Source organism: Athene noctua, chromosome 2, assembly GCF_965140245.1.
Source record: "Athene noctua chromosome 2, bAthNoc1.hap1.1, whole genome shotgun sequence".
NCBI lineage: Eukaryota > Metazoa > Chordata > Aves > Strigiformes > Strigidae > Athene > Athene noctua.
The window spans coordinates 109,572,902-109,598,868 of record NC_134038.1 but is presented as its reverse complement, the minus strand read 5'-3'; the positions used below and the strand labels follow the sequence as shown (position 1 = coordinate 109,598,868).

The 25,967-nt window shown below is 44.0% G+C and overlaps 1 protein-coding gene and 1 long non-coding RNA gene across 3 annotated transcripts in view; one reads left to right on the top strand and one right to left on the bottom strand.

The window, feature by feature from the left end:
* Positions 1-8,415: 8,415 nt before the first annotated feature.
* On the bottom strand, positions 8,416-24,386 carry LOC141957007 (uncharacterized). Its single transcript, XR_012633041.1, has 4 exons — positions 24,241-24,386; positions 23,169-23,326; positions 20,802-20,984; positions 8,416-8,510 (listed from the first exon to the last, which is right to left on the bottom strand). It is a non-coding gene; the product is annotated as an uncharacterized LOC141957007 (long non-coding RNA).
* ACVR2B (activin A receptor type 2B) overlaps positions 24,199-25,967 on the top strand; it is a 99,250-nt gene continuing 97,481 nt past the window's right edge. Inside the window, exons 1-2 of one of the 2 annotated variants that reach the window (XM_074897939.1) lie at positions 24,199-24,270; positions 24,720-24,917. In XM_074897939.1, coding sequence (XP_074754040.1) covers positions 24,866-24,917 — 52 coding nt within the window. In that variant the 5' untranslated portion in view covers positions 24,199-24,270; positions 24,720-24,865. Of the gene's footprint in view, positions 24,271-24,539; positions 24,918-25,967 lie in introns of those variants that run through there. The other variant, XM_074897938.1, reaches the window with a different exon arrangement.

Here is a 25,967-nt window from a genome sequence, read left to right as displayed (position 1 = left end):
CACATAGCATCAAGAGCATGGCATCCCAAACTAGCTATGATCATCTTGCCTGAGCCAGTTTGGAAGAGCTGCTTAATTCACAAGTTCAGCAAAAAAGTTCATCTATCCAGTGATAAGAAAATCAAAACCTCTAATCTTCCTCTAATGAGGGAAATGTGAGGGTTTTTTTGTTGTTTTCACAGAAAAGACTAGTGATATTCTAGACCAAGGACATGAAGCAGACTAGTCCTTACAGGCATTAGTAAAATGGATCTAACCCAAAATTTGGTGCCCGTTTGAGTGGAGCTTTGATCAGAGGGCTTCCAGCATTCCTTATCAACATAAACAGTCCTCTCACCTTGTTTTTTATCAATGCCACATAGGAAATGATGAGTTAGTTGGAAAAAACAAGAAAGAGCAGTAGACTATAGAAGGACAAGGAACTACTTTGAGAAGAAATGACCATCAGTTGTGCAGAGTAATGGCCTCTTCCATGGGGAAAAAGATACAGATAGAGTTGGGCACTGAAGGTAGAAGGGAGAGAAAAAAAATGTTCTGGTGACATAAAGTTGAGAAGCATTGTCAGTACTGAAGGGGCTCTAAATATCTTTCAGGAAAGCCTGGATGACCTCACAGATTTGAATAGCAGAAACAGGATAAAACTCTCAAATACTGAATTTATGATCTTGCACTTTGCATTAGTTCCTGCCATAATCAGAATTTCTGTGAATTCACTGAGATTGCAGAGCAGAAAGACCTAGATGTATTGGTTAATCATGAGATGTCTGAGCTACCAACGTCATGTCACGTCATGTCAGACTAACGCAATCCTGAGATGCATCAAGAGACACATTTCTAGCAATGATACAGCTGTATTAATGCCATCATACAGGCAGCTGATGAGGCCTCTTCTGGAACAGCATGTACAATTCCCATCACTGGTGTTCAAAACTGATGAATTCAGATTGAAACAGGAAGGACCACTGATCAGGGAAACGAACAAAGTGCTTTGCAAGAGGAGATTACAAATTCGACTCTTTCAGTCTGGGAAAGACAAATGTATATAATGGCTGCTTATAAACATATCAGGGAAGTAAACATCAAGGGAAGGATAGACCTGTTAGCCTGAAGGACAACATTGGCACAAGAATAAACAAGAATGAATTGGCCATAAATTTAAGCTAATAAGTAGGAAGAAGTGTGCAAGTGACAGGGAAAGTGAGTCTGTAGCAGCCTCTCCTTTGAACCATAGAGGGGAAAAACCTGGTTAGGTTTAAGTTGGAGCATGATCATTTCTGAAAGGGGAAATATGGAATCTGCAACTGTTAAAAAACCCCAGAAAAACAGAGGCATCTTTTAACCTGAAATAAACTGGTTTGTTGGTTGGTTTTTTTTGTGGGGTTTGTTTTTTGTTTGTTTGTTTGTTTGTTTTTGGTTTTTTTTTGCAAGTCCACAGCCCACAACAATGTTGCACGGAACTGGAAGGGGGAGATGTCAGCTGCAGAGTGCCTTCTTGGCAAAACTCCAGTATCCATACTAAAAGAAAGTCCTCAGTGACATGTAGTATGGCTGTTGCTTAACTATTCTTCATATGCTGAACCCAAGAGCCCAATTTCTCCAGGCATTCTGCAAGTACCTGTCCCAAAAGCTTACAAACTAGTGTAGGACCTCTTGTTTTTTTATAGATGTTTTATGGTGTCTCAGGATACTTTCCAAATGGGGCCAAACCATAGAAATAAATTCACAATATGCTTTTAGTGTTCAACTGATATATTAAACTGGATTATAGACTTGTATTATAGAAAATTATACTTGTGCTTTAGTTCCATTAGCCTACTTTAAACATTGGTATTAAAAGCGGATACTTACTTAAATACCAAACTGTGCCTGGGTTATAATCTGTTTCTCTGATATCATAGATCATTTGCAAACCACAAAGCCCCTTTGATCTTCCAGAATGCTCAACTGAACTTAAAAGGAAATTAAATGCAGAGCTCAATTTTTCATTAAATTGTCACCCACTGTTTTAGAGTTATGACTCTTCAGATCTGTTTCTTCTAACAGGTGGACAAACAGAATGTTAATACCATGGTATCTGTGGAGTTATAAAATCTGCACTGAGCAAGAGATTTTCTAATTATTACAGCTTCTTTATTAGCAAAACTAAAATCTCATTTTTCCAAAAAGTCTCAGGATACTCTAAACAACGACTGAAAATCAGGGCTTTAAAAAATGGGACAATTCTGTAGTCTCAGATGGTTTAAGGCAATAAGAGCTGAACAGTTTTTATAAAATTGGAGGTGCAAAGATCAGGGCTTATGTGCAATTAAAGAAGTCCCCAATGGGTGTTTTGCCTTTATAAAACCAGGTATATTCCTTAAGATCTGCAATACAGATGTAGACTTTGATTATGAACCTAAAACTGTAGCATTAAATCTTGCAGGTGCTTTTGCCAGTGACATCAATAGGTGAAGAACCAACCTCTGTGAGAAATTCCCAACTTGCTGTATCTCACTGAGCAGGTTTGCAGTGTTTGTTCTGCACCCTAGAACTGCATCTCTAGCTCCAGCTCCCCAAAACACCAGCTGTGCAATTCCTCTAAGAGGATGAATCAGGAAGCTGGGTAATGCAAGCCATAGGTGCGTGCTACATAACTCCTTTACTATCTCATTCTCAGAGAAAAGATCTATTTCAGCTCCACCGAGACAGCCTTTAGTGTCTAATCCAAACTGTGTCAGCTCACCATTTTAGGCTTGAAAGCCTCCAGGTTTGGCAAAGATTGTGGTCATAACAGATAGACTTATCAAGCTGCCTATTAAGGTCACAGTCTGATGCTGCAGATACAGCAAAGGCTGGCTGGAGGGAAAGAAGGAGATGAAGAAGCTGCCTGTTGAATGCATCCATTAGTAACACACATTCTTTTGGATCAGGGTTAGGGTTGAGTTGTGCTAAGAGCTAATCAGAATTAAAAGCTGGCTTGAATCTGTGAGTTACCCGTGCTCCAAACTCCAATTTATTCATACCAGAAAGCTGTAGGTGAAGGGGAATGACTGCAGGGAGATAGGCTGCTCTGTGTTTGTAGAGCTTCATCTAAATTGGGCACATTTCTACGCTTCTCGTTTCTTTGTTTTGTAGCTTCACTTTGCTTACAACTGGGATTTTAATTTTTTTTACTTTTTAATTACAGCATTTTTTTAATTGGAGGGATTTTGGGTGGGTTCTGTCAGGTCCAACAAGTCCTGTTCCTGGAAATCTGTTGGGGTTTTTTTTGGCAGGGTTTTGTATAAATCTCACTCTGGTTTCAGAAAACTTTCTCCTTTGAGAAGTTGGCTGAGCTTTTGTTTGTTCGCACAGTCATCCCTCTCTCCCAGGAAATGCGTTCGGATCTAACGTCTTCTGTGAACAGCCTGGTTGGCTCACCGGGCTGTTAGGAACATTGTGCTGGCTGCATTTACTGCTTTTATACTGGAGCCTTAATGCTCTGACAAGTTGAGAAATGAAGAGCAGAAGATGTTTTTGAACTGTGTAAGGAAAGAAATGGTGAGGGTATCTGGGCCTAGGTGGGGAGACAGACACCCCTTTTCATCCTGAATTTCAATGAGACTGTGAAAACACAGCTATTATTTCCCAAAAGAAGCGTTTGGAAATACTGGGCAGATGCAGTTATTATAGTAATACAGTCAACGCTAGTACAATAAAAATTAAAGGCAACTGTTTCCTCTGAGCCAGGGAGAGAAGACAGTCTTTGCATGCTCTCTTTCCAAAAAAGCACTGTTGGAAGGAGCAGTACTTTAGGATGCTTTGAAAAGCAATTGATTAAGACAAAAGTGTCTAAACTACCATGTCCAAGACCTAATGCAAAGCACTGTTAGTGAGTATTACAAAAGATTGCAATTGAGGTTTGTCAGCCCAGACTTGTTTTATCTGAGCCCTGCAGAATCTAGGGGTCTTAACTGTAGCCTAGTGAGAAAAAGCCCAAATTGCCTTTTCCATGTATATATCTTCACAGTCATAGCTGTCCTGAAAATATTTTCTCAAACAAAGAGTAGTAAGTGATCACCTCTGAGAAATGTCCTCTCCCCACTCTCGACACCTGAGTGAGAGCAATTCTACTGACATAGACTTGGTTGCTCCTGAAAGATTTCTCTGCCTGATTGGTTTGAAAATCTTTCCTTAGTTAGTAAATCAGTGAATAAAAGAATACATCCAAACTCCTTGTGAGATTGTTATGGCTTGCGTCAGGCTCCCATCGACATTCTTCTCCAGTAGCGGTGAAGATGAGGCAAGACTAGACACTTCTGCTGAGGTCTTGTTCACTGACCACTGATTGAGCCTCATCATGTCATGCACACGCAGACATACATATACACATACGTCCTATAGTTGCCTCCAGCAAACATAGCATGGAAACATGAAGCAACAGCAAGATAGTTAAAACTAGCTTGAAAATACCTTGGACGTCTTGACCCCTACATATCCCCACTGTGGTGTTTTAACTATTGTGTGCAAACAAAGAGCAGGGAGGATAAGCTTTAAAATGGCACTGCAAAGAACTTTTAAAAAATTCTTTACACTTAGCCTCCATTAGTCTTGTAATGTTAATTAGGTCTCCTGGGAAGTAAATGTTCTTCCAGGACAGCCTTTTGCTGGGAGGCAGAGTATGGACTGGAGGGAAGATGATCATTCTTTGGGAACAGAGGGCTCAGAAATCCCCTTTGATAATTGACAGGTCTGGCTTACTTGCAGATTCCCTGTGATAATATCTGTCTATCTGGGTGGGAGAACCAAAATCCAAGAAATCCAATAGAATGGGTTAAGTCTTCCTTTGTGTGGTCAGAAATTTTTTAACTTCAGAAAATGATGGGCCATTACAAACCAGCCCTTAGCCTCCAGCAATTTGTTGTTGAGGGCTCCTGAGGGCTCTGACCATCATCAGTGATGTGTTTGATATGTTTAATGCTTAGGTTCGACTAGCTAACTGTCAATAATTAGTCCTTAACTAACAATACTCAGCCTTTGAAAGTGAGAGAAAAGGAGACACATAGTACACAGGGATGCTGCAAGTGTTTACATCTAGATACTTCAAAACCTGTGATAGCAAAAAAGGCTCCATCCAAGGGGATGACCATCTGCACCACGGTGCTTAGAGGGTCTTGATCCATTTAAGCATTTCTAAGGAACAGCTTACTGACAAGTAAAAAACTTTACCCCATCTTCCAGGCTCAGGAGAGAAAGACTACCTGTATATTATACGACTACATCACATAACCTCCAGACAGAATATGTTATTAGGATTTATTAGGATATAATCCTTTTTTGATTAAAAATTATAAATCAGCTCATGTTTGATGTTAACCCATAAACGCATAGCACATGTCAAGCAAAGCATAGTATACACAGCCCCTAGGCATGCATGGAGGAGCCCACGCCGCTACTTCCATCGCTTTGCAGAAAATAATGGATCTGATCAAAGGAGTGTGGCCTGCTCTGTGTTGGGGACATGGCTTCCAAGAGGTTAACTCTCAGAGATGGAGCATGCTAAGCTGTTGTATTTGATTTATTGTCCCTCCTTTCTTCTTGTTTCTCCTTGAAACATAAAAGCTTGCAGCCCACAGACTCTTGACTTTTCTTTTAAATGCTCTTGTCATTCAGAAATTGCCACAGTCATCTCCCATAACTTTGCACTTAGTGTTTCCAGCCTGTTTGGGGTTACTTGCAGAAAGGAAAAAGGAAATACAAATAGATTACAGGGCTCAATCCTACAAGGTGGAGAGTCTTCTAGCTCTGAACCAATAAAGCACTTAACCATTTACTGAACTTCAAGGGTGGGAGTAGTCTGACAAAACTGTGTTACCACTAACTGAGTTACAGTCTTGAGAATGAAATTGTGAAGACGTCTGCAAAATAAACAGCCACTCTAGCTACCGAGGGCAGGTGACACTGTGTGGGTTTTTTAAAGGATCTTGTTGATTTATGAGCACAATTATGACTTGCACTGGAACGTGCCACTTAAATACTTTTCTAAAAATCTGCCTCCCTATGATTTGGGGTTAGGTCCCTGGGCTCCTTGAATTCTCTTTTGCACATCAGGACTGTTTTTCTGCTCATCCTGACCATACCATGCAGGTCGCCCTCTCTCTAATGCATGCTAATGAACAAATGAGAGTCTTTCAATGTGCAAGACAGTTCAGGAGGTTTGCAACTTATCCCAGACGCAAACAGCTCCATGGAAAACTCATTCTCTGGCCTTTGTAGCCATCTAAGGTAAAGAATAAAAGTTAAGAAAATTCTGGGCTTTTGGGAAAGCACCTTTATTTACTTCAAGACAGTGCAGGAATGCCAGGTGGAGCTTTCATCCATTTATGAGCCATTGAACTAACAGCATATTTTTTAGCTCTTTTAGCTATGTATATGAACAGGGATAGAAATAATCAGATTGTAAATGGTACTACGTTCCATATGAAAACAAGCATAATACCAATACTGCCTTCTGAAAGACAGTCAGACTGAGTGAAGACATCTATCAGAACCTTCACCAATATCTGATAGGAAAGGTCCTATGTTTCTGACCTGGGTGGTGCTGTTGATCACAGATAGTGCTTGGGTTTGATTTCTTACTTATTTCATGAACTTTATTCAGTGCTCATCTCCAGGAAATGTTCCCCATGATCTAATGCCTATATACATTTTTTTAAATTTATTTTCTTGGAAATATTTGTGATTTATGCATTTTGGTGGAATTTATTTTTTTGTGACTAATGCTTCCAAAATCCTTTCCTTTTAGTCCTGAGCACTAGGGAATCTGTACACTAGCTAGCTCTTCCCATGACATGTGGAACTCATATTTCCTAGATGAATCCTGACAGTTCATTAGGCAAGAAATCTTTTTTTTTTATGTCTAACACATGCTGTAAATTGGAATAAAAATCTTAAATTTTTCAAGTTGCTTGTGGCTTAATGTAGCGGCTGTTTCAATTAAAAGATCATGACAGCATGGTGGCAGATTAGGGTTTCAGAAGAAGGAAATGGACCCAAGTTTTCAACTTCTCAGATAAGTTCCTGAATTTGAGGTTACTACAGAAAATGTGGTGTCCTCTCTTCTCAGTGTACCCTTTCAAATGCAGTACTGCTGGAGTCCATAGAGCACCTTGTTTTCTGGCTAGGGCATCCCAGGCATTTCAGACAAGCAGCAGTGCTTGTGAACACCTGAGTGTGGGTATGGGACCTAGATGGGCTTGGTGAAGACATGGGACATCCCCAGGCGTGGGGAACGGCAAAACTTCACAGAGCCTCCTCAGAAGCTTTTGACAGCAAAATGGAGACACTTAAAACTTTGCAGGCATCCAAATGGAATGGTATTATTTTTTTCACAGATCTCTCAGTTCATCTGAGGTGTCTATATTCTGTACAGCTGCTGTTTTAAATGTTGCCCTTTGTGATTTGCAAGATGAGGTCTCAGGTGGCTTCAGGAAGCTGTGCTGCACTGAAGAGGCACAGCTTTCTCTCAGTAACCCTAGGTAAGATAGCAGCAACAAGTGACATGAAAGGTGCATTTTGCATGACGTACGTGGAAAAGCCAGTTACATGTAATTAATGTTGGTTAAACGCTTTGAAGATGAAAAGCTTTTATACAAGTGTGATTAACATCTATTCTGTCAAAATGGTTGTCTTTCTAATGTTTTAAGAAGCTTAATAGCATGCTTCAGCTTTCAGTGTTTATCTCTGAGATGTGATGACCCCATGTAAAGCATTCACTGGAAAACTATATGAAAAAGGCCTTCAGTGGGAGTTGATGTTGGCCACAAACCAAGAGTAAAGACTGAGACACTGTGGGACAGAGATGATTCACCTGTCAACAGCTCAATCTCTTACAAAGGTTCCTAATCAGCAAACCAGTTGAGTGATAAAGTACTGTCCTGATAAAAGGTCTTAAATTGTGAGCACTCACTGCAGGGTGGCTTATGGAGCTATGAAAAGATAGTCTGTGCATGCTGGATCCAGTTTTTAAAGGCGCATGGTAAGGTGCACCAGCTTACACTTAGCAGGAGCCCAGGATCTGGCATAGGACCAAACAGACACCTCCAAATGGGAATTTTGCCACCGATTTCAATGAACACAAGAAATGACTACATTTTAGCTTGCACAGAAATAAGCTGTTATTGACTGAAGGCTTATAGTTGATTGTCTTGCTCCGACATATTTTGCTTTCCACTGTAAGTAAAATGGACTTCATTGTAAAGCACTCACAGAAGATGAGAACCAGTAAGGGTCAGACACAACAATAGGCGTTCTGAGAAAATAGTGAGTTCACACATTGGTAGTTGTTATTTTCTGAAAATGAGTGCAGATGTTTTAGTATGCTGAAATCATTTAAGACTTTTATGGCAGAAAGAGGCCATGAAGTAAATAAACTGTTGACAGGTATAATGAAAGGCATTCAGTTTATTTGCTTGTTCAGTTATTTTATTCAAGGGAGTCCTGTTTTGCCTACCACAGGCAAATCCTCGAGACCATCTTGAAGAAGTATCTCCCTGGAAAAAAGAATCGTGCAAGATCATGTAGCAAGCCCACACCTTCTGGATGACAATCAAATGGGTTACTTAATTCTTTGTAAGCAATTCCTAGAAAGCATCAGTTCCTAGAAGAGGCATGTACGAAGGCTCCACTCTTTATTTGCTGGTGCAGAAACATAAGGGCTGTACCTCCAGTAGTGAGGGGAATGCCTTTTGAATTGTTTGTGGTGCTGTTGCCAAGAAAAGTGTCCAAATATCACCTAACATCATGCAGTTGAATCAGCCAGATAAAGATCATGGAGGTTTGCACAGCTATAGGAATGGGCAGACATCATGCTCTTTTCCTCCATAAGTTACCTCCCCATGAGTTGATCACCTGGTGGGTTGGGATAAGTCCCTGCAGATTTTCCCTATATGGTGGAGATTGCAAGATATCTCTGAGGGGTTGCTAGGATTACCTTTTTCTCTACTCTTCAGCCAAACTAGCAAAATCCTTCCCTGCACCGCCCTCCTGGCATGGCAGGGGAGTGGGTGCTGGAATCAGCATTAGCATCAATGACAGCTGTGTTTGCTGTCAAGCACTGGGGCAGGGTCACTCTGAGCTGTCATCAGGACACCTCTCTTGAGGTTCAACAAATCCCTCAGAAGTACCAATGATGTGGCAACGGGGTGCATTCAGGACTCAAAAAGTTCCACCTTTACCCAGCTGCAAGGTCTGTGCTTACCATGTCAGTCTACACGTGGCAAACCAGGTGAGACAACCCAAGATTCACTTGGACCTGCTCGGAAGACGGATGAGGTCCTCGGGGCTTATCTCTGTCAGTTCACATGTATTAATACTTCAGCTGCTTTGCCTTCACTGGGATTTTACCTCAGGTTAATTACTCTGTATTTGCTACTGCCATGTAGGAACATGCAGTTTTTTCCCCCTGGTGAAGAAATGCTGGAGCCAGAGAAGTGCTCACCTTTAGAGCAGCTTGCCAGAGCACTGGCAGCTTTCTCTTTCAAAAATGCAATTGGTAAAAATGTCAAAACCATTTCCATAAGGCTGTTGCTGCAGGTGGGGATTCACACACTCTCCCATCAGGCACCGAGGGGCACTTCTGGAAAAGGGGCATTGCTTGAGCTGTACCTCTGCCTGGCACCTACCATGCATCAGGTTTTCAAGTCCACCACCTTTCATAAACACTAAATGCCCTGAAAAAGTTTTAGAGGAGAGAGCTGCAAGGCAACCAACCTTTCCCTCAAAGGGAGGCATATGATAACTTAAGCTTTTGTTCCTGTGACCTGCCCTTGCAGGACTGAAAAGAGCTTTGAGCACACACCCAGGAGAGCAGGAAATCTCTCCTACAGATCACTTGTAAAATGGCCCGGTTTGAAACACACGCTGCAGAAAGAATGAAGCTTGACTGCAAAGGAGACTGGGTTTTTTTTGCCCGTGAATAGGATTTGAAACTAGCAGCCAAAGTGAATCATTATACATCCTTGCCATATGCCACTTTCAATCAATAAGGCCTTATGCTCTGCTAACAATCATCCTAAACTATACCTATTAACAAGAATGCACATTTTCATAGTAATATTCCATGCACGTCACCACACACAGACTGCAAACAGTCAAGAGTGATCACAGCTGAAGGGAGACGGAGTTTCTGAAACAACGGGCTAAGTGTGTGGACGTACACCACACTGTAGAGGCTGCCGCTCTTACATATGTAGGCTGGTTTTTGCTTTTAATGGCATACGGTCCTACAGACTGATGTGTTTTTTTCTCTTTCAAGTGTACACTTTTTTGATGACCCAGCCAGTTTCTCCTTATGACCCAAGACTTTCTCAGAAGAGCCTGTTGCACTGAGGATAAAGTGCAGCCACAGACACAGGGGGATGAGAGATATGGCTTCAGCAGGACCCCTTCAGTTTGGAGGGAGAGAGATGAGAGTAATCATCATGAATCTCTCTGTGAAGACATGGAAACCTGCTATAAAAGAGATACGGGGTTTGAGGGATGTGGTACAGGAGCAGGAAGCACAGTCTTGATTTCCTACTGATCACAGGGCACGTCTGTTTCACACCTTTTTCTTTTGTTTGCTTACATTGCAAACTCCTCCTGATGGGTGTCGCTCCTCCAAAAATACTGTGCTTGCTGCAGAAGTTATTGCCTGAAACGCCAGTCTGAGTTGCTCAGAGCAGCCAAGTCTTACACTATGGGCATGCAGCACTCTGTAGATTTACCCGACTAAAGCCAAAATCTGGACTTGAGCTAGTCACCCATGGCTCCCTTGCTAGTCAATGGAGAGCCAGACAATACAGTCAATGAAGTCTACAGTAATTCATCTCTTCCTAAAGTAGATGATTAAAACCTTGTTCTATATCCGATAGTGCAAAGAGAGTTACAGTTGGGTTGAAAGATGCCAGAGCAGGAACGTACCACCTTTGACCAACAGCCCACAGCCTCAGGCCCTCCCATGTGCCCCCAGACCCCAACCCAACCTGAGTCATGGCCAAATGACTCAGAATGCAATATGTGCACTGTGCATTGGGACTGCATCAGCCCTGTGTGTCTGGTGGTGCAGGAGCTCAGGCTAGATTATACAAAGTTCTTATGTCTTTGGATCCTGGATTGGTAGAGCATGTACAGTATGGCATGGTCCCAGTAAAACAGCCTACAGATGATACCACATAAAAACCCGTCTATCTTCTCCTCAGTGGGTGAATTTAATCTTGCTTATTTCTATAACTAAAGGCTGCTTCTGAAACCCTTGTGTAGATATCTTACACGTGGTCTATGTGATACCCTTCATGAATAATTCTTGTGTGTTTTGCAAGGTTCAACATAAAAATTCTTTGCTAATCAAAAGGCATTACTGCTCAGATGTTTCTGTGCTGCAAAATAAGTCCCAGTCAATCAACATCCCCTTTAAACAATCTCTGCCTATGCCTATTGCTTTGCAACTTTGTTTCCTGCAGAAGGCTGGCAAGGAGAAGGTGTTTACCTTGGAGCTGTTCAGCTCTGGGTGTCAGTAATACCACCAAAATATAGCTGATGTGGTGCAGTGCCCTTTTCCTGGCTTTCTGTGCAAGCGCATATCCGTAATAGCATCATTTGTTGGGAAGATTTTGCTTAGTTTCCTCCTCTCTGGCACAGTATGTGCTCGTTGAATCTTGAAGTCCTTATTCCTCAGATAATTCCTTTTGCCTTTGATGAAGATTTGTAATCCTGAAAGGGCTGTGCAAAATTTATACTACTAATTTTTCATATTTAGAGATATTAATGATGTACAAGTTATTGGATTCAGTACAAGATAATTGGCCAAATTGCTGTAGTCTATTTTATATGTGAAGTAAATATAAGCGATCAAAGGATAACTTCTGGCTTGAAAAGGCATTACTACTACTAATATCAGCTGAAGTAATTAAACTGCATGCATGTGTCTAAACAGTCTAGCTGTTGACTCTATGGCACCCTCTCTCCCTTCTTTTTAACATCCATAGACATTTTGACATCATCAGGATCTTTAGGAATAAGGGCAGTAAAGATGGGCAGAAAACAGTTTTCCCATCAGAAAATGTTCAAGATCATGAAATAAACACACCCTTATTCCAGATTAGGATGAAAGTTCAAAATCGCAGGCCAAGAACCCAGTCCCGGCAATGACAAAACCACACATGGTCCCATCTAATTTCACATCTGGAAAAAATGGTCAAATGCTTCCTAACATTTTTGGCTGTCGTTTCTGGCTGATACAAGATGCACCTACTTCTAAAGCAGCCCTGCAGCCCTGGGATGTCTGTGAGGGCATGCGATGGGGGTGCAGGTGCTCCCTTAAAGCAGCCTCTTGGGGATAAAGTTAAAACATGACCATAGCTGTGGCTAAGCGAACAAGGTGGTGTATATTTCACACAGAAATGTTCCTTTTAAATTACTGTGGCTGGGTGAGAGGCAGATTTGCATCTGCCCATGGTGATGTACCCCTATGGTGTCCTCAGGCATGATGTATTGCGTAATTTGGGATACAGGACTACCTTCTCACACACATCCTCTGTGACTTTTTAGGAAGGCTGGCAACTACCGAGACAATTATTTTGTTACCCGTACTATAGCCAGAAACGCAGTGCAATCTCATGCTCTTGGCCTGTTGTTTCAGATACAGCCAGTGGGGCCGGCTGTGCATGGACATGTTGAGCTGAATTCAGAGCAAACTCAACTCCCTGTGCTTCAGCTAATTAGAAGGTGCTTCCAGTGGGTGAGATACTGGAGAAGAGCTTTAGCCACAGCAAACCGTGATCTCCAGCCAGAATCAAATCCACACCACCCAGCAACTGTGCAGACCACATTTATTAATATTTGTGTGTCTTCAGTTTTTTCATCCTTCAATTCCCTTTACATAGTTGTTTGTTTTTTTTTTTTTTCCCCAGTCAATAAGAATGATTTTATGCTTCTTAATTAGGGTTTTTTTTTAGGTTTCCTATAGTAATTAATGCACTTTTCTTCAGCAGTATAACCTATTACACTACTTGAAATATTAAATCATGGCTGCTGCCAGATCTAAGCGACCAAGAAACATAGGTTTTTCAATAGCCACTTCATCTTCATCTTTTGAATTAGTTCGCAGCCCGCTTTACATTTTTGGGTAAGTAATAAGATTTGTTGATTTCAATGAAGAATGATATAAAAGTAAATTGCATTGTACTTTTAATTACACAGTCTTAATTTTCGTGGTGACACTCCAGGCTCTCGTATAATGTTGTTTAATGTTTATGTCTTTTTATTGATTTGATAATTTAAATACAAAAATGTCATTTAATTTGCAAATTTCTACAGCCATTGTTGGGGTGCTGTGCTCATTAAGGAATCAGGGGAATTCTGTCTTTTCACCCATCTCTTTCATGCACATATATGCTTTTTCTTAGCACCAAATCCCAGCTACATAGATGGTTTTCTTCTCCACTGCTGTGAGGCTGTGATCCTCCCTATGCTTGACACTTTGAACTAGGGGGCTTGGTGTGAAATGGGCTGCGGCTCCAGGGAGTCTTTTTTTTTGGGACTCCTTGGAAGTGGTTGAAGATAGTGGTGGGTAGGTCAGGAGCCACTGCTGGACGTGCCAGCCTTGGTGGGCTCTTTCTTCACCTGGAAAGTCAAACACCCTCACAGCACTGAGATGAGTCTGCCCATCCCCTACAGAGGACATGGTAGAAGCAGATCTTGCAGAAGTCCACAGAAACTGTAGGATGAGCCCAGTTGAGGTGAGGACAATGTCTTTAGTGCTCTCCAGATGCCATTCAGAAATAGCTACGAGAATGCAACCAACAAACAGCACACCTTCAAATGTTCCTTCCTCCATCAAAACCAACATCTCTAACCTACGTCTTCCACAAGCCTCAGCTCTCTTGGTGAGAAGCCATGGACATTGCTTAAAACTACCCCACGTAGTGTTAGCTACTGGGCTAAATCCCATTGTTGTGGACTGGTTTTGAGTGTTTGTCTTTAAGTTTTAGAGCTTCAGGCATATTTCATAGTTTCTAGAAGTTAAGCAAAATTAAACTTTTCTTTCAAAAATCCATCACCATAAAACTGTTTTCCCCACCTCTTCATTAATGATTTACTTTCGTGAAATAAATGCACCAACTGAGGACAGAATCGTTATTAAAATCTCAGTTAACAACACAATATTACTTTGGTTCTTTCATTTCCTCCACTATTATAAAATTCAAGATTCATTTCATCTATTAATATTAGCAATCTATTTTTTTTAATTTTGACCAGGCACAAATTAAAGGGGGAATGATATTATGGAAATGGCACTAGAACTTATTCCTTTTTTTTTTTTTGTAAAATCTATTTTTTCCCTTCCATCAGTTCTTTCTTTGCATCTAATATCAGCTTCTGTTGCACTGATATTCCCAGTGACTTCATTTGATACCTGACATTACTCCCATAGAAGTCAACTGGAAGAGGCCAACAGACTTTGGAAGGTGATTAAAATTAAAGGTCGGTGAAGAGCTGAAGGCTGGCACATAGGTTTGGGAGCAAGGGAGGTGGGTTTTGGTCCTAGCCCTGCCACAAAATTGCTCTGTGACTCTGCATAAGTAATTTTATTTCTCTGTACTGCCATTTCCATGTGTTTAAAATAGGAACAAGAGCGTTTGCTGCTCATCATTCAAGTCTCTTAGCAAATAAAACATGATGTATAAGAGCTAACTGAGCAAGAAGGCACAGCTCTTTCCCTCAAGAAATCTGTGTCATAGAGTAGCAGCAGACAGCGAAGACAGAGGCAGCACAGAGATGCACTCTAGTTTTCTGAGACCTCATGAATTGCTTCTGCTCCCTTCATAACAGATCAGTTGGTTTCTAATGATATTTCCTTTGTGGGTCTTTAACACTAAAAACAAGTGAGATTTCTTTACAATATTTCACATGGAAAAGCTCTGCTCATTTGCAGCATTTGCTTGTCAAAGAAAAGCTAGATTTTTAATGCTCTAGAATAACCAACTTCTACAGTTATGGCACACCTATTTCTTAGCTTGTTTCTGTACCCCTACAATCCTAGGAGTTGCACATGAGCTAAATATGCATGGGATTGCTCTTGCAATCTCCTCGATTGCAAACAGGGGATTGCTATTGTGGCAGGTCTTTCCAAATGCTGAAGTGCTGAATTCCAATTATTTCAGTGGCAACTGGAGGAAATAGGAAAAGAAAGTTGGAAAGTCTTCTAAGAGGCCCCAAGTACAACCAACAATACCTCAACCCTCTCTGCAAGATTTTTGTCTAACACCTTCCTGCAGTGACAATTCCACAACAGTCTGTGCGAATATCCCTGTGCGGAACTACCCATAGCACTGCAATGTTTTTTCTGCTCCTTTACCTACACCTTTCCTGTTAAAGCTGAAGCCCATTACTCACCCTACCTGCAGAAGGTACAATGACACATTGTGCCACTCCTCTTTGCATTAGCGTTGCATGTATTTGGCAGCTTGCTTTGTCTTGCCTTGGTCCCCTCATCCCCTCTTCAGACCACACACTTCTCTCTCTTTCAGCCTTTCCTCAAAGGCAGGTTTTCTATACCTCCAGTCACTCTTTTTGCACCTTGCTGGGCTTTTCCCAGCTGAGCCATATCTTTCCTGAGGTGTGCAAATTGTTCTTAAGCCAAGATGTTGCCATTGCCAAGTGGAATGGAAAGATTGTCCCATGCCTTCTGCAGTGTGTCCCTCTGAACAGGCATGCCAGGAGGACTGCTGGATTTTTGAAGTGCTGGATTTCTACTGTACTCCCAAGCATCACAGCACTGGATCTTTTTTCTGCACGGCAGCAGCCTGGCCAATTGCTCCTCATCTTGTATTTGAGAAATTGATTTTAACTCCCCTGCCAGGAAGTGCAACATTTTAATTACTTCTGTGGATAAAGCCTGTTGTTCCCATTCTGATCAGGACTTAAGAGATAAGTAAAGCAAAGCCTATCAGAGATCCTGCAGAAGCTTGAGCTGGAACCCAGGCCACCAGAAAACCCCCAACCTGTATCTCTACTGTATGCCCTTCACCATTCTCATCCTTGTCCCATGCCATCCTTGTTCCTTCTTCATTCATTCATTATTATTGAATTATTTTCAAATCTGGTGTTAGTAGCCACTTGCAACCACTTAAAATAGATGAATAATTAAGGGTCTGTGCACTAACCCACAACACAGATAGGCCACAAAAAATGGGAAAGATTGGTTCCTTGCTGGATTATTTATAATTCCCCTGCTGCCAGTTCCTGCTTTCAATGCAAATGGCTGCAAAAATAAAGGATAAGATCAGTGGCCTTTGGGAGCAAAAGAGGGTTGGGTGAATACAGGGCCAGGAAAGTCAAAACATGAAATGCAGTCTTCCTGCCAAAAGGCCTAATCCCAATTTAGGGGACACAAAGACACCTACAAATAGATAAAAACTTGTGGCTGGCTACAAAAATATTTCTGTCTTGTTCTTCTGAAATCCATGGAGAGGTACTGCCCATTCCAGGAACTCACGATACCCTGGCATCACAGCCTGCAGGGCTGGCTGCTCTCACTTGTGAATACATTTATCACTGATAATATGCCAAAATGTCCAAGAGTTGAATGCCGGAGAGTGCTGGGAAGGAAAGCAGGTTCTTCTCACAGACATGACCCAGTGCAGCAGGACTTTACCTGTATCTGTACTGGCAACATGTCACTCCCGTCTTTCTTCAAAATTGATGGACCAGTGGTTGGATTCTTAACAGAACAGTTTTTATAGTTTGTACTTTTATGATATGTGGTATGTCCTATGCTGTGAAGCTGAGGAAATAGTCTGAGAAAGGGCAGCTGGGGAGCTGGGCAGGAAGTAGCTGATAGGAGGGTAAAGAGGTAAGACCAAGGTGGAAGCCCATAAAAGCCAGAAATTGTTTGGATGAATCCATCAGGGAGCCCTCCAGCATCCCAAAGACCTGCAGTATAACTGAGAGGGTTGAACTGAGAGAAATCCCCCGGAGCTGAGGAGTGCTTACCAGAGACGGTGGCATGAGGAGTCCAGGACTTCAGCAAGGGAATTTAGCCCCTGAGATATGGCTAAGTTGCCCAAGGGACGGAGCAAGGGTCATGCAGCTCAGCCAGAAAAATGAGGAAGGGACAAATGAATTGGCCTGGTTTGGCTTTGGCAGGCTGAAGACAGACAATCTTCCAATGGCTAAAAGCTGGAGCAGAGAGGAAAGGAGCAATCTATGTAAAGACCAGTAAGGACCAAACTGCAGCAGGGAAGGCTGAGGTTACGCAGGAGGGAAAATGTTCTGCAGGCAAAGCTCATGATGCCCTGGCAGCCTGGAGCACCATGCAGTGCCCAGCACTGCAGGAAGAGCTTGAACGAGTATTTATCAGGAATGACACAGGTCAAATAAACACTGCCAAAGGGAGGAGGGTGGACTGGATGGCACCTGAAGATCCCTTCCAACATTAGCTCCCCACTTGCACATAACCAGCTGCCAGTGTGTGGTCCAAGTCTCCTCCAGGTGGTTTACACCAGTATTTCCCCACAATGGGCAGCAGAGACAGATACTTTACGGTGTAAAAACAAACTCTGGTCCCAATAAAGACAAAAGGAAAACTACCTTGCTAGTGATGTTCAATTCATTACTCAATACCATGTAACACAGTAATGTTGCACTTTAAAACTTAGTGCATCTGCCTTGCTCTATTTATTCTGTGGTCTTGAGTATTTATCACCTCCTGCTAATGGCAGTAGTGTATTTGCCACAAAAACTTAATTATTTGCCTTCTCTGAGAGGGTATTTTTCCTGATTAAAGCCTTCCTGAGAGCAATGCAGGAAGCACTTGGCCCCACTGGGCATTCTTATACCCTAACCACTGAAATCTGGGACAAAGGCCAATAATCTGGGACAAACTCTAAAAATACACCAAACACTCCAGGACATATTTTATTGGTCCTTCCATACATGCCTGGAGTGTGTCAGGAGGCACAAGGCCACAGGTAAGAGCAGTGAAAATAAACCCTGTAGCGTGGCCCAGCTGGCTGCAGGTAGGATACAGATGATTTTCTTAAGCTGACCCATTTCAAAGAGAGACAAGGCACCTCCATATGAACCTTTCCATTGTTAAAGCTTAACAGCAACAAGTTGAAAAACCCCAACTCTAGCTTTTTAAATCAAAAATTGGAATTTGAAAGATGTTCTTCTACCAACCAAACACCTGGGACAGGAGGAAGGTGAGGGAGCTTGAGAGATAACAGGCCTTGGCTCTAGGCTGCTGTAGCCACCATATGCACTTTAAAACACCTGCATCGCATTTTCAGTAAAATATCAACAGCTGAAGACAATACGGGTAAATACCGCCTATCTTCTACAAGAGGGTGGTAACTTAAACAGGGTTAGGGAACAGTCTAAGGGCATTGACTGAACATGCTGTTCTCACTTGTAAATTTAAGGGCTGTTGTATTTCTAGGCTCTTTTTTTAGGTGTTGAAAAATCCCATGGGATCTGCTGGCACCCACCCAAGAGTGCAGCACTTAAGGCTGCTCTAGCCTGCTCCAAACACTCTCTAAGCAGAGAGGAGGTTTAACACCTTACCCTTCACCTGCCATCCCCAGACAGCATTAGCAATGTTGGCTGTTGCACAAACCAAAGTGGAATGACCAGGGCAACTCAGCAGCTCCTGAGCCCTAAGCTTGCAGTGTTGTACCCTGGCTAGCCTTACACTGAGGATGGGAAGATTTTCTTTTGCCCTTCGGCTTGCAGATAACCTATATGCAAGCAAATGATCTGATGATGTGACCTGTATTTATTTACCTTCAGCTTTTAATGGAAGGAGGACAGAGTGCTTCATGGGCACAGAGCAAGAGATTAATAGATTGCCATTACTGGAGGCTGTCACAGCCACCAGGACTGTTACCAAGGAGCAATTCCGGTGTTGCTACCACCAATTTGGGAGTACATTTTCCTGACAAGCATCCAGACAGTCTTAAATATTTCAAGCAGAAGAGATTTTGTTGCTGTGGCACTTGGTAATCTGTTTGAATGGTTAAGTACCATCATCTTCTAGAAACACCTTCCTTCTACCAGATTTAAGATGTATTGACTTCAACCTTCTCCAACATGCACTCTTGAAAGTTAGATATTTATTTTTTTAGGATCTAGACATCACGAGTGTGGTGTTTGTATTTTACAGGGAAACTGAGGCAGGGAGCTTGAAAGCAAGGACATTAAAATGAATGTCTAAAGTTCGGTACAGTAGTCCACTTAAATACTGTGCTTTTCCTGACTCCTGGCCACCAGCTTTTGCAGCCTGAGCTTTTGTACCTGAGGTTCAGAGAAGCGGTGTTTCAGGGGAATTTGAATGCTGGTTTCTCATTACTAAAAAGCATAGTAGCACTCAAGGGCATAAGACAAAGACAACGGTGACAGGAGCCATAAGTACAGTGAATCTCAATGAAAACACCTGAAAGGAACATCAAACATCAGGCAGACCTTTGATGCTACGTCCTGGGTTAAAAAGAGATAGAAAATGCAGTCCTTCACCAATTAAGCATATATCGTCACTGCAGAATTAGTCGTATGATGTCCGTAATCCTCCTTGTCTGCGTACAGTCTCCAACTCAAGTGTGGTCGTGCTTTGGTTCCCAGCGAACTAGCATGACTTGGGGGATGGATTAGAGCCTGAATTCTCCTTTTTGGGGGTGGGTGACCTGCTAACGGTACAGCTACCATCCAGGTCCAACTGCCCTCCAGAGCCTTCTTGCAATTAAGTTCCTCACCCAACAGGCCAGACAAGTTCTCCTGGATTACAACGACTCAGCTGGTTACAGTGGTAAAAATAATAAGCTATGCCCCAGAAGTCCTAACAAAATCCACGGATGGGTACAGCAATGTTAAAGTTCCAACATGAACAAAGCTCTGGAATGCAGCTCTGACACAGACTGACATGTGCCAGTTGCTGGTATTTACGCCTTAATCAAAATACAACTGAAAACCAAGGGAAAAGTTCAAATTCTGGAGGATGGCAAAATAGCCCATTTATGGGCATCTTGGTAATAGATCCCTTTGCTTGGTATATTTCCCCCTAATCTGTCAACATCTGATGCCTTGCTCTTTAGTCTGGAGCTAAGAAAAGCTACCAAAAAATACCTTCTTATAGTTTAGGTCCCATTCTGTGTGCCATATCACTCGCTATTTTTACCGGTCGCAGTGAAGCCAGACCACAAAGGGCAAATTTGTCAACGTGGGTGGGCTTTTTTAGTGTGAAAACCAAGGGCTCGTACAGACAGTAGCAAAGACCATCTGCATCCACGTCTGGAAGTTCAGGCTCTAATTTAAAGCTGCTTCAAATATAGAAATTCCAGCAAAGTTAATTGTAGCTGCATTATGGAGAGGTGACAGCAGCAAGTCCTTAGAAAGCTGGGGAAGGTTTAAATCTGCCGCAGGTTTGTTCCCTTTAGAGTTAGGCAAAGCCGCTGGGAGCAGAGTCAGGCTAATACTGGGTATAAATCCTACTGGGAAATTCTGCAGGTGAGATACCAACCACACAGCAATAGTATTTATTGAAAATAAGGATAAAGTTCTTTAGCAAAACCACATTTCTTTGTATGTTGAGAACTGTGCAACAATTGCCCTGCCATATTAATTGGTCTGTGCTTTTAAAAGCTTCCTAATTCTGCTCACAACCGAGAACTTAGTTTACCGTTTTATTAAGAAACCACTTCATAGTGTGGGTTGGTTATTACTGGGAAGCACTTAATTACAACAAAATGTGTAGTTAAAGTGACAATTTATTTACTCGAGGTTATGAATGTAAATTGTTTTTTACATACCCATGCATTTTGAAATGGGAAGGTAGAGGCTGGGATCCCAGGAGTTTCTTTAGGCTGAGTGATTTCCTACAAGCAGCTTTAGGAACTGATATGGAAACTGCAGCCATACTTCTCACCTGTTGCAAATAATGCAAGTTTTGCTTAAGACTGGAAACGGGTCCCTTTGCACCAGAGCTCTGTAACCTGCAACGAACCAACGCAGAGGTGAAAAATAAATCCCTGTTAGTGAACACTTGAAGAGATAAAGGAAACGTTGGGTCCCCTTCCCCCAGTATTTTCCCTGTTTTATAACACCTCTGTCAGTATAAATTTCCATTCACTGAAGAAATTACATTTCACAAGAGCTACAATAGGATTTTAAGATAAATGACATGCGAGCACTGCAGTTTTGTACAGGCTTAAGTGATCCAAGTATCTTTATCATGTGCGGGGTATCAAAATACATGAATTTGACTTGTTACAACAGTCACATGAGAAAGATTGAGTGTCATATGAGGCTGCAAAACATAAAACCATCTTCGCTAAAATTTATTTTAGTGCAGGAGGGTTTCTTAACTGTTAAGTATAATTATTTAAAAGTGGTCTGAGCTGTGTAGCTCTAATGATAACGGGAAACAGAAAAAAGCTCTTGAAAACGCTGCTTGTAAGGGCACTTCTTGCAAGCACTGCCTGCTCTTAACACTTGCTACCTTTGTTCATCACTATTTCCAAAATTCTTGGAGGCTGAGGAAGATTTTAAGTGTCATCTTCCTAAGGCTGCAACATTATCTCCAGTGACAATATTCACTCCCGGGCTTTTATGTTGCAAGTAAAGAAAACACTTTAGCTTTTCAGGAGGGTAAACATCTCCCTGTGAAACAATGTAAGCAAGACGGACTGCAGTTTAATAAATAAAAATTCAGGGTATCATCCACCCTTGGGCAAAAATTGCCCTGGGTCCCGCTCTCTGTTGGTTTGCTCTTTGCAGCATTGCCTGTGCCACACAACACATGCTGTCTAAGTGCAAAAGGCCACGCTATGCCTGTCTCATTGGGTAGCTTTAGGACAACATCCGAAGCGCTCTGGGCCCGTTTCCTCAAAAGTGATGACAGCCGCGTGATAAACGTGCTCCTAGGTCTCTGCCTGTAAAGCACAAATTCAGGTACCGTGAAACGAGGCTTTTCATAGTACAGCGATTAAAAATAGGAGCAGCATTGGCCAGGGATCATTTCAGCCTGAGCGGGGACACAGCCCGAGTGATTGCTACGTTAGCCACACTGCTGCTCCCGAAGGCTAATATTTTCTTGGTATAAACTAAATTGTCTTGTTTTAGCTAATCATGGGGGTGCTGGTACAGTGAGACACTGGGACATATTTTATCACCCCACACATTTTTCCATACTTCAGCCACTTGGTAGCTGTTTAAGAACTTATTCCTCAAATGAAATAAGCAAACATATTGACCTGTTATTTGCTTTTGAATTAAATAAGAAGCTTTATAGGAAATATTGACCCTTTATTTGTCTCTTCTCTTGAGGCTCCAAATGCATCCCGAGCTGCTATAGCCCATGGCGCGGACATTTACTTCTCCTCTGACCACTGTTTTGCATTCTCTTTTGCACTCTGCATGGCCTTCTCAGTCGTCTGTCCTGCAAGTATCCTGTGACAAAATCAGTCCTTCCAGCCTCCAGATGAGAAAAAAACAAACCCTACCTGAGAGTGCTTGTTTCTGAATAAATAGGGATCACAGGGATCAACCCTGACCCATCCCTTTAACAGACATGTCTCCTTCTTATTTTCTGTCCTTGCTCTGAGTAGCTGGGTGACATTACCCACCTTGCTTTTTCCATGCCATAGACCTGCCCAGCAGCAGCTCTTCGTGGGATTGGTTTTGCTGCTTTTTGCTCCAAAAATTATATTCTTGAGCATTTTTTGAAGCTTTACCAATTGCACTGCCCATTGGTGCACACATTAGCACATCGAGTATCACGTTTAAAGTTGCAACCACTATATTCCTGCTGATGTACTCCTCTTATAGTAAACATATGAATGAGGTATGATACCATGAATGACACTATTAATCAGTTTATTGCAACTACACCTAGGAATCCCATTCACAGCTAAGACCTTGTTATGCAAGTACTGTACGTACTTAAAAAAGTCTCCAGCTTCGAAGAAGTTATAAGCCCTTACAAAAGCCTCCTGAAGTTTCCTGTGAACTTCTCTTACTGTAAAAAAATATACATATTTCTTCTTGGAACAAAACGCTTCCAGAACTTTTTAAAGGATGATTCATATTTACTCTTATCTCCCTCCAGAGGAAAAAGCAAATGGTTTTAGAAATATTTTCAGCCTTACTCCCCATCGGAGAAATTAGAGGGAGCTGACCTGCGATTCAACACTGTGCGCAGGAGCTCTGCCGCGTCCGTGCCGCATCCCCTTCTCCCAATGAGTCAGTGGACCTCGCAGACCCAAAGTCTTGGGAATGACCCAACTTCAGCATCTTCTCTTCCTCTTCCTTCCCCTTAAGATTTCTTTGGTGCTCCCTAATGCCGTATTATTTAGTTATAATTAAAATAAATTGTGGAGAGAGTTCAATTCCTGTAACCCTGGCAATAGAGAAAACCTCATTAACCCTGAAACGGCCTGAAAATTGATTCTGCTGAGGTGCCCCTTCAGCCCTGGCACCCCTGCACCCTCCCTGAGCCATCTGTCCTGCAAGGTCCTGGGGTCAAGGGACTTTTTTGGGTGCAGGGGGCTCCGGGGCAGGCGGGAAAACACATTCTCACCAGCCTAGAAGAGAAGGAGTTTTTTTCTACAAGGACACGGCTTATTCCTACCCCCGCGGGGGTGCGCGCTGCTTTCTCCCCTGGGAAGGCGGCGGGCGCGGGGGGTTCCCCCTTTCCCCGAGAGGCTTTCGCCCCGCACCCCTCCATCCTCCACCTCTCCCCCTTCCCCACCCCTACTGCCCCCCCGCCTCACCCCGGGCCTGTCCGCCGGAGGGGCAAGGGGGCGGCACGGGCGGTGCGCGGCGCTCCGCGGGGCGCGGCCGTGACGGGCAGCGCCGCTCCCCACTCAGCGGCCGCGGAGCCCCTGCGCCGCTCCGCCCCCCTCCAGCCTCTTTGTATCAAACATCCGGGTTTCCCCCGCTGGCTCCGCTTTGGCTTCTCCCTTTTTTTAGAAGCCATTTTGGACTCGGTTCAGGTTTTTTTTTTTTTTTTTTAATAATTAAAAAAAAAAAAACCCACAAAACAACAAACCTCCCCTTTCCCCCCCCCTTTTTTTTTCCGCCTCTTTTTTTTCTTTTTTCCCCCTTCCCCTCCCCTGTACATGGCAACTCCCGACCCAGCCTCTACTCCCGCCGCCCCCTCGCTCCGCGCCCCGCGCAGCCCGCGATGCCGCGGCGCGGCCCGCCGCCGCCAGCCCCCCGCCGCTCCGCGCCCCCTCCGCGGGGTCTTGCCTGCCGCGCAGCAGCCGCGCTGGATGTGGGGTCGGTAACCTTGCAAAGTTTTGATGCCGCTCCCCCCCGCCCGCCCCCCCCCCGTCGCTGGGAGCGCGTCTGCGTTGCACGGGGAAGCGGAGGGGGGGCGGTGGGGGGTGTTGCGCGTCTTGCACACGGCTGCGCGTGCATTGCGCGGGGGGGGGGGGGGGGGTGCGCTCACGCGGGCGTGTGCGTGTGCGCTCGCCCCTGCTGCTGGGGGAGCCGGAGGGGCTGGGTTGGGAGGAGGAGGAGGAGGAGGAGGAGGAGGAGGAGGGGGAGTCGGTGTGTGGTGCACGCCGCGCTCCCAGCACAAAAGCCCAGGGAAAGAAACTCTTGGAAAGCTCGGAGCAAACGCCGGGGCCAGGCAGGAGCAGGTCGAACCGTCCGGGGCTGTTCCTCTTCACTGGATACATTTTGCAGCTACGAAGGAATTAAAACCGATATTATTTTTTTTCCAGGATTTTTTTCTTCTTTTTTCTTTATAAGAGAGAGAGAAGACAGAGCCTCGCTTCTCTCCCCTTCTTTCACTCTCTCGATCTTTTTATTTTTATTTTTGCTTCCCTTGGGGCTAGAGGGGCACACGAGGAAAAAAAAGTAAAGGAATATGACTGCTTCGTGGCTGACTTTCGCCTTGCTTTGTGGAACTTTCTGTGCAGGTAAGTGCATTTCTGCGTGTTTGCCTCCCGCTCGGGCTTACGGTCGCCTCTCCAAATACAGAATTGAATGGGCCGTGCAATTATTTGTAGCCACCCTCCAAAACAGAGCAGAGCAACCAGCGAGACTGCAAACTGGGGAATAACCCCACCGCTGCGATCTGCTTCATTTTCTTTATTATTACTAGTATTTTTTTCTTTTTTTTTTCTTTTGCTTCCCCCCCCTCCCCCCGTTTTTCTCCCCGCTCGCAGGACGAGCCTTCCCGTGCTGCTTTTTGTTCCCTTCAGGCAGCCTGTGGGAATTAATGGCAATGTAAACACCGCGCGATATCGAGGAAACTTTACAAAAATGGGCATTTACTTCTGGGCGGGTGCTGCCGGAGTGGAGCGGGGCGGGGGGAGAAGCCGGGGAGCTTGCGGGGTGGAGGGGGGAAGAAGTTGGGAGCAGCGGGAGGAGACCTGGGGGTTGCTCCGAAATGGTGCGGAGCCGCTCAGGTAGTGGCCATGTGTGCGCCCCGCTCCTGCTGGGCGGCGGTTGTGTAACCCGGGAGGGGGGGATGGAGGGGAGCCCCCCCTCCCCCCTCCGCACCGAGGGGGACCCCCCACGGAACGCCGCGGTCCCGTCCGGCTTCGCCTGTTAGCACGAAACGAGCCGTTTAGGGCTGCCTGGCGCTGCGGGGAGCTGGGAGAAAGTTGGGCGAAAGGGGGTGTGCGGGGCGGGGGGGGAGGGGTGTGTGCCTGGGGAAGCATCCCTCGGGAGGAGGCTTTTGTGGCGCGGGGGTGTTTGTTTTGTATGTTCTTCGTCCCGTATATTTTATAGAACTGGGCTGGCCCCCAAACTTCAGCTCCAGCCTGCGGGGTGCGCGTTTTGCCGAGGGACGGCGGGATGGAAGTTAGCCGAAAGCCCGGGCACGGCTGGGGGAGCAGGAGGGGGCACCCGGGCAGCGCTCCGGGGGGCGGGAGAGGTTCTCCATGGGGTCCCCCATCCCGCAGCCCTCGAGAGGCGGGAGGGGTCGGACCCCTTGTGCTTCCGCCTCTTCCCCCCCCCAACAC